The 9,237-nt window shown below is 45.9% G+C and overlaps 1 protein-coding gene across 1 annotated transcript in view; it reads left to right on the plus strand.

Annotated features, from left to right (window-relative positions):
* Positions 1 to 8,774, plus strand: part of LOC140399699 (uncharacterized) — an 89,611-nt gene extending 80,837 nt beyond the window's left edge. Inside the window, exons 9-10 of the mRNA XM_072489233.1 lie at positions 281 to 321; positions 7,261 to 8,774. Coding sequence (XP_072345334.1) covers positions 281 to 321; positions 7,261 to 7,332 — 113 coding nt within the window. The 3' untranslated portion in view covers positions 7,333 to 8,774. The remainder of the gene's footprint in view (positions 1 to 280; positions 322 to 7,260) is intronic.
* The last annotated feature ends 463 nt before the right edge of the window (positions 8,775 to 9,237 follow it).

The raw sequence follows: 9,237 nt of genomic DNA on the forward strand, positions 1-9,237 counted from the left end.
GAAATCACAGAAGGATGTGGCTGATTGTGGATCAGAGCAAACCCAGAGAACATTAAAATTAATGTCACAAATAAACTAAGTGTGAATTAAAAATGAGATTATTTAAAAGAAAAAGACAACGAATTTCATTTATATATTATTTGGAAAGCTAATTGGTCACAAATCATTTAAAAAAAAAATAGTCACACAACAGGTCACATGCAACTCATTAATGAATGGTCAAATATTCTGAGAGTTGAATCGTCAATGTGTTGTTTTCAAATTGTTTTGTTTCGTTTAGATGCTGTTCTTAACCTACAATCTGAACCGGAGAGTAATAAGGTAAGTTCTACTTGGCTCTGAGAGTGTATGTGAGGGGGGATGCATGTGACTTGTGTGTGTGGGAGAGTATGTGCGCGCAAGATTGTGCACCTGGTGGGGGTGGATGTTCGGGTATATGTGTGCCTTAGTGTGTGCGTGAGGGATAGTGTAGTATGTTTGAGTGGGTATGTTTGAGTTGTGTGTGTGTGGAGGAGGGAGCCTGTATGTGCGTTCGAGTGTGTGAGTGGGGGTGTCTGAGTTTGCATCTGGACGTGTCAGGGAGAGTATGTTTGGTTTGTGTGCTAGGGAGAGTATGTTTTTTGAGTGTGTAAGGGAGTGTCTGTGTCTGCAGGTGCGTGTTAGGGGCAGTGTGTGTGCTTGCATGTGTGTTTGCGAGGGAGGGTTTGTGAGTGCATGAGTGTGTGTGCTTGAGTCTGTATGCGAGTGATATTGTGCGTGCTTGAGTGTGTGACAGGGTAAATATGTGTATGTTTCAGTGTGTCTACGTGGGTGTGTCTGAGTGTTCGTGAGGATGACTGTGTGTTTGACTGGTGGTGTCTGTTTGTCTGTGTGTAATAGAGAGTGTGTGTAGTTTACCTGTGTGCCCAAGGGAAAGTGCATGTGGTTCAGTGTGTATTTGTGGGAGAATGTTTGTGTGCGAGAGGGTAAGAGTGAGTGTGTGTGTGTGCTTGAATGTGTATTTGTGGGAGTGTGTGTCCATTGAAGAGTGTGTGTGAGATATGGAGCGCACATGCTTGAGTGTGTATTTAGGGAGCAAGGCCAACAGCGTTCGTTGAATTCCAGTTCAGACTGACGCCATTCATGAAGGCACCACATTCTCAACCTCGCCCTCCGCCTGAGGCGTGGTGAACTTCAGGTTCCATCACCACCAGTCAGCCCCCTCAAAGGGGACAGCAGCCTGAAGTGAACTGGCACAGTGGCGACATTACTGTTTTTCAACTTCATAAGGAGTTGAATGTGCGTATCTTTGTGTGCACCTGCGGGAGAATGTGTTTGTGTTTTCGTATGTAACTTAGTATATATCTGTTTCTGTGTCTGTAAAAGACAATATGTGAGTGTTTGCAAAGTGTATTCTTTGATGCTCTTTTTATTTCGTTCATTCTTTATCAAATAACGTGCTGCCTTGCATCACTGAACCTTTTCTTGCGTTTGCACACAATAATTCTCTTTCCCCTCAATAGATGTTCATTACAATACATGGTGTGTCCATCATATTTTGATTTGCCTTCAACATGCCACCGAACTTTATGGAGCTAAGAGAATCGAACGGATATGAATTTGTCTAAATATGTTAGACAGCTGATCCTCAGTAAATAGAGAATTATCGAGCAGTGATGTGTTCAGCTACCCTTTACAGGGCATGGAGTGGATTGAACGTGTATTTCTAATTATTGCAGCTGTGTGTAGAGAACAGAAAACTTTATCATCTGGACATGCATGTTTCTATTGTTTTCATTGAGCAGGTGTGAACATCTAATGTCCTGCACCAACAATCATTGAGCCCACCTTGAATGTCAAGTTCTCCCGACCATTAACCTTGAAGCAGAATTCTAATTGTACTGTGCATTGGCAATAATAATACTCTTTATTTTTACAAGTAGGCTTACATCAACACTGCAATGAAGTTACTGTGACAAGCCCCTAGTCGCCACATTCCGGCGCCCCTTCGGGTAAACAGGGAGAAATCAGAATGTCGAATTCTCCTAACAAGCACGTCTTTCGGGACGTGTGGGAGGAAACCGGATCACCCGGAGGAAACCTCGCAGCCACGGGGAGAACGTGCAGACTCCGCACAGGTCCGCACAGACAGTGACACAAATCGGGAATCGAAACTGGGGCCCAGGCGTTGTGGAGCAAGATGCTAACCACTGTGATACCATGCCGCTCAAGATCACACCTGCCCAGTTTCTTGTACCTAACTTCAGGATGGACATAATTGTATGGGAGGCAGTTCAGGGAACGTTCACGAACACAACTCTGGGGTAAAGGGGATAAGGCTGATGAGGAACGGTTAACCAAATCAGGCCTGTACCCAGTGTGTTTACAGAATTGCGAGGTGTCTTTAACATACAATGTCTGGGCTAACACGGTGGCGCAGTAGGTTAGCCCTTCTGTCTCACGGCGCTGAGGTCCCAGGTTCGATTCCGGCTCCAGGTCGGTGGCCAGATGCAGTTTGCACATTCACCCCGTATTTGGATGGGTTTCGCCCCCATAACCTAAAGATGTGCAGGGTAGGTGGATTGGCCACGCTAAGTTGCCCCTTCATTGGAAACAAATAATTGGGTACTCTAAATTTATATTTAAAATACATCGAACTGTCTGTGTGCAGGGGTGCGCTATGTATGGATGAGGTGCAGCGTGATAGGGTAGCTGCGAAGGCAGTGCTTCGACTAGTGTGGTATCTAAATTATGGGGGTCGGAGGTTGGATGCACAGGTTCATAATAAGGAGTCCACCACTGTATCCGGAGATAAGGCGGAATGCTGTCTCTCACAGGGTCATTAGAAACTGGAATTTTCTCCCCCAGAGAGCAGTAGACATTTGGATATTGAATATATTCGCGACTGAGTTACATTTATTTCTGAAAGACAAGAGAGTCGAGGGGTGGTGGGGCGGGGCCGGGGGCAGTCAGGAAGTGGAGGTAAGGGGGAAATCAGATCACCCCGCTCCTATCGAATGGAGGAGCAGGCTGGAGGTACCGAATGGCCTATTCCTGATCCTATTCCATTCGTTGTCATAAGACCATAAGACCACAAGACATAGGAGCAGAATTAGGCCACTCGGCCCATCGAGTCTGCTCCGCCATTCAATCATGGCTGATATTTTCCTAATTCCCATTCTCCTGCCTTCTCCCCATAACCCCTGATCCCCTTATTAATCAAGAACCTATCTATCTCCACCTTAAAGACACTCAGCGATTTGGCCTCCACAGCCTTCTGCGGCAAAGAGTTCCGCAGATTCACCACCCTCTGGCGGAAGAAATTCCTCCTCATCTCTATTTTAAAGGATCGTCCTTTTAATCTGAGAAGGGGTGCTCTGGTTCTAGTTTTTCCTACAAGTGGAAACATCCTCACCACGTCCACTCTATCCTCGCCTCGCACTATCTGGTACGTTTCAATAAAATCCCCTCTCATCCTTCTAAACTTCAACGAGTACAGACCCAGAGACCTCAAACGTTCCTGAAACGTCAAGTTCTTCATTCCAGGGGTCATTCTTGTGAACCTCCTCTGGACCCTTTCCAAGGCCCAGCACATCCTTCCCTAGATATGGGGCCCCAAACTGCTCACAATACTCCAATTGGGGTCTGACCAGAGACTTATACAGCTTCAGAAGTACAGCCGTGGTCTTATAGAATAGAATAGAATCATAGAAGTTTACAGCATGGAAACAGGCCCTTCGGCCCAACCAGTCATGCCGCTCAGTTTTTACCATTAAGCTAGTCCCAGTTGCCCGCACTTGGCCCATAACCCTCTGTACCCACCTTACCCATGTAACTATCTAAATGATTTTTAAAAGTCAAAATTGTACCCGCCTCTACTACTACCTCTGGCAGCCCATTCCAGACACTCACTACCCTCTGAGTGAAGAAATTGCCCCTCTGGGCCCTTCTGAATCTTTCCCTTCTCACCTTAAACCTATGCCCTCTAGTTTTAGACTCCCCTACCTTTGGGAAAAGATGTTGACTATCTACCTTATCTATGCCCCTCATTATTTTATAGACCTCTATAATATCACCCCTAAGCCTCCTACGCTCCAGGGAAAAAAGTCCCAGTCTATCCAGCCTCTCCTTATAACTCAAACCATCAAGTCCCGGCAACATCCTAGTAAATCCTTTCTGCACTCTTTCTAGTTTAATAATATCCTTTCTATAATAGGGTGACCAGAACTGCACACAGTATTCCAAGTGTGGCCGTACTCCTCTTGACATGCTAACATTGCATTTGCCTTCTTAACTGCCGACTGAACCTGCACGTTAACCTTACGAGAATCTTGAAAAAGGACTCCCAAGTCCCTTTGTGCTTCTGCTTTCCTAAGCATCTTCCCATTTAGAAAATAGTCTATCCCGAGATTACTCCTTCCAATGTGCATAACCTCACACTTTTCCACATTGTATTTCATTTGCCTCTTCATTGCCCACTGTCGTTGCTGGTCCAAGTCCTTCTGCAGCCCCATTGCTTCCTCAATACTACCTGTCCCTCTTTGTAGCGTCTGCAAACTGAGCAACACTGATCACTATCTTCTCCCAGATCATTAATGTATATTGTAAAACGTTGTGGTCCCAGTACAGACCCCTGAGGCACACCACTAGTCACCGGCTGCCATTCTGAAAAAGACCCCTTTATCCGCACTCTCTGCCTTCTGCCAGTCAGCCAATTCTCTATCCACGCCAGCATATTACCCTTAACACCATGGGCTTTTAACTTATTTAACAGTCTCATGTGCGGCACCTTGTCAAAGGCCTTCTGGAAATCTAAATAAGTGACGTCCCTGATTCTCCTTTGTCTAACTTGCTTGTTACCTCCTCAAAGATCTCTAACAGATTTGTCGGACACGAACTCCCTTTGACAAAGCCTTGTTGCCTCAGTCCTATTTTACCAAGCACTTCTAAGTACTCTGTGGTTTCAGCTTTAATAACAGACTCCAAAATCTTACCAATGACCGAAGTCAGGCTAACCGGCCAATACTTTCCCATCTTCTGCCTCGCTCCCTCCTTAAACAGGGGTGTTATATTAGCCACCTTCCAGTCCTCTGAGAGCCTTCCTGCCTCCAGTGATTCCTGAAAGATCATCACCACTGCCTCCACAATCTCCTCAGCTATCTCTTTTAGAACGTGGGGTGTAGTCCATCCGGCCCAGATGACTTATCCACCTTTAGTCCTTTCACTTTCCCCAGAACATTCTCCTTAGTAATGATCACTGCCCTCACCTCTGCCCCCTGGACTCCTGGAGCTCTGGCATCCGACTGGTGTCTTCCACCGTCATGACCTTGTGACGATTGATTCTCGAGCCCCGTTTCCCTCTATCAGGATGTGTCCCTTTGAGGCCTGGAAGGCGGGATGTGGCTTCTTATCACCGCTTATCACGTCGCGTAATGTTCTTTCTCTGTCGAGTCAGCACGGCAGCACAAGTGATTAGCACTGTGGCTTCACAGCACCAGAGACCCAGGTTCGATTCCCTGCTTTTCTGGTCTGCACCCTCTCTAGTGCAATCACAGCCTTCCTGTCGTGTGGCGACCGGGACTGCACGCAATACTGCAGTGCGGAGTCTGCACGTTCTCCACGTGTCTGCGTGGGTTTCCTCCGCGTGCACGGGTTTCCTCTCTCAGTCCAAAGACGTGCAGGTTAGGTGGACTGGCCATGATAAATTGCCCTGAGTGACCAAAAAAGGTTTGGAAGGGTTGTTGAGTGACGGGGATAGGGTGGAAGTGCGGGCTTAAGTGGGTCGCTGCAGACTCGATGAGCCGAATGGCTTCCTTCTGCACTGTATGTACCATGCGTTCGTTTTTGTTAGTATGAAATCCAGCATCGCTCCTGAGCTAATACCTTCAGTGGAAACAGTTCGCAGACCGTCAGTCATAACTAAAACGGAAAATGGTAATAACACTCAGCTCGTCTGGAAAAATCTAGGGAGAGACAAACAGAGTTAATGTTTCGATTTCCAATGACTCGTCAGAGAAATAGAGATGGTGGGGTAAGTGATGGATTATGTATTGTTTCAGAAGAACTCGATTATTTGGGTCAGATTGGAAGATCAGACGTAGGGGGAATTTGTCAAATATGTAATGGGAAAAGACAAAGACTGTTATTGGCAGTGCTCAAGCCAAAAGAGGTGGTAATGGCGACAGAGAAGTAATTGAGCATGTACTGTTAATAGGATAACAAGGATCCCCGTTTTGTGAATGAAAAACTCAAGAGCAAGGGACAGAGGGCACCGTGGGCTGGAGGTGGGTCTTTGGGAAAAGCGGAAGGGATTTAAAAGGGTCAAGGTGGATACGTAGAATTATACAGCACGGAAGTGGGTCCACTGCCCCTCATGTTTGTACTGGCCATCAAGCACCTATTTACTCAAGTCCGATAATTCAGTACTTTAACTGTAGTCCTGCATGCTATGGCGATTCAAGTGTCATCTAAATGCTTCGAAAATGTTTCGAGGGCTACCGCCTTTACCGTACTTTCAGATTCACTTCCCTTTGGACGAAAAACGGCTTGCCTCAAATCCGCACTAAATCTCCTGTTTCTAAACTTACATCTCCTGCTCCAGGCTCTTGATCCCTCTACTAGGGGTAATTATTCTTCCTACCTACTCTATCTCTGACCTCATAATTATACACGCGTGTCGCACCCCCTCGCCCTCCGCCCAGCATGCTCTGCCCTACGGAGCACAGCCCAAGCCTAAACACTCTCTCTACAAAGTTTCGGCCGAGGAAAGATCCTACTGTTCTGGTCTTCACAGCCTTCCTATCGTGTGACGGCCGGAATTAGCCTCGGCTAATAAAGACAAGTATCCCATGTCTGCTATTACCCACCTCACCTACCCGTTGTTTTGCCTTCAGCAATACATCTACCTACACACCAATACTCTTCTGGCACTTTGTACGTCCTAGCGCTGTACTATCCATTGTGCATTCCCATTCCTTGTGAGTCCTCCCAGAGTGCAGCATCTCACACTTTTCCTGGTTGAATTCCAAGATGGAGGGCGAAAGTTCATAGGATGAAGTCGTTGAAGTCAATGTTGAGTTCAGAGTGTGGTAATTGGCTAGTCGGAAGATGTGTTGCTGTTTCTCCAGTTGTGAATATTTAGCATTGAGCCAATTTCCCAGGAACAACTGTTCCACCTTGCTGTTGAATGTTTGACACTCTTGTGCCACCTTGGTATCCGAACAGAATTCTGCGGAACTTACGTAAGACTTTCAAACAATTGACAGAACTTATTTATTTCAGGCCCAGCGTCAGCGAGGCATCGCGCAAGCTCAGGGCGACGACTCAACATTCTACGCAACGGTGAAGCTGTAGAGCTTTGGCAGGGATCCTGGACCCTCCGCAAGAAATCCAGGAGTTAGCTACCCAATGACAAGCAACATGTCACCCAATTCAATATTGTCAAAGGAAACTCGTTGTTTACCGGGAGGTATTCAGAGAGAGATCAAACTTCTTGAGACGTTCATCTCCACTCCTTTATTGAATCTATTAAGGGCCTGGGGACATTCTGCTTCTCTATGTTGCTGATATTGAATTTAATCTGTTCTGTCTAACTTCCTCTTCTCCATAAATATTAATGGCAGTAGCTAAGAATATTGAAACATCCAAAATTGTCTCCAACTGTCCTCCTCCATCAAGAGTCCTTTGAGTCAACGAGTTCCCAATTTTCAGTTTCTCAATTTAATTTCTGGACTGACTATCGTTAGAGTAATGTCTTCTGCTGTATAGATTCTCCAATCAGAGCTAATGGCGTATCTGCCTCTATCTTATGAAATAGGTTTAACATTGTAACCACCACAAACTGATCACCTATCGATTTTCTCTCCTCAACTGAATCATAGCTATTCTCATTACTTTACATTCAGAGCAAAGGAGCAGCTGTGCTCTTCCAACTTTAAGAGCAATGTGTCTCTACTGAGGTGCACTGACCAGAACACAACACGTGCATCACAGGTTGGATCGTACTATGCTTCTGCGGACCTGGAGCTGGAGCGGACAGCTCTTTCCAATTTACAACTATGAGAGCATTGGGACTGTGTCACTGCCTCCGTGTCGCAGCATGCTGCCTTCTACCGGCTCCGAGAATGTGACCTCTCTGCTAATCAGCATATTATTGTCTGCACAATTGACAGAGTCGGCACGGAGCCCATCATGCACTCAGGTAGTAAAAACGGAGATTGTGGGAAAAGGAAGCTTCTTCTCAAGGACCATTTCTCTCATTGTGTTGTGGGAATTAAAATGGATTTAGGAAGTTACAGGAACATTGATGTCCTCCTTTTGCTGATAGATTTCACTCCAATACAATGCTGAGTCACACCTGAGCTGAATGGCAGAAGGCAAATCTGGAGAGTGTAATCAGATGACACATACGGACTGGGAATTAATCCCTTCCATTGATTGCAATGAGTTTCTGTCCTTTGAGAATTATGGGATTGCTCCCTTCCTCCACAAGATAGTCCTTCCTGTTGAAAGACCAGGCTGTTCTAAGCACATTGAAGTTTAAGAGCCAATGTCCATTACAATCGCACTCATTGTTTATTTTTGGGGACGCCTATGTTCTCCAGTTATAGTTATTTAAGGTGCTTTGATCGATTCATTGTTTCTGAGTAGACATTTGCTCATGTCTATTGCGGCGGAAGGTTTTTTTTACAGTTATACTTACTTGAGGTGATTTGAAGATTTGTAATTTGCTGCGACTATGTTTTGAAACGACACTTATCGTTGAGGTTCTCAATAAATGCCCCAAACTTTCACAATGTCATGGTCTGGTGTGGTTCTGTTTACCAGAACACGGTCAAAGTGTCTCGTCAGGATTAGTCCTGGCACCATTTACGTGGTGTATGCAGAATCAATTCATTGAAGCGGGACATGACATTCGGAGGTCCGGTCAGCTTTGATTTGGACAGGAACATATCATCTAATATATCAATAAACTTGCCTCTTAACTGGAAAATAACTTAAAACAGCGATACAGGCGCGACATCACAGTTTGCTCCGCCCAGCGCAGCCCACATCCCTCCAATAAATAAAATCAAGCTTACCCACATAATTGAACCTCCTCATTCCTGAAAGCCTCCCTTTACATGTTTAGTGCCAACTCGTTAAAACATTCATCTCCGTCCTAAAGTCCAGCATCTTGAATTAGCTCCGGTGGTGGGAGCGGGGTGCGGGGAGGGGGAGATGGTGGAGGAGGGGGGAGGGGGGGCTGCATTGCCTCTC

This window comes from Scyliorhinus torazame, chromosome 23, assembly GCF_047496885.1.
Source record: "Scyliorhinus torazame isolate Kashiwa2021f chromosome 23, sScyTor2.1, whole genome shotgun sequence".
Lineage (NCBI taxonomy): Eukaryota > Metazoa > Chordata > Chondrichthyes > Carcharhiniformes > Scyliorhinidae > Scyliorhinus > Scyliorhinus torazame.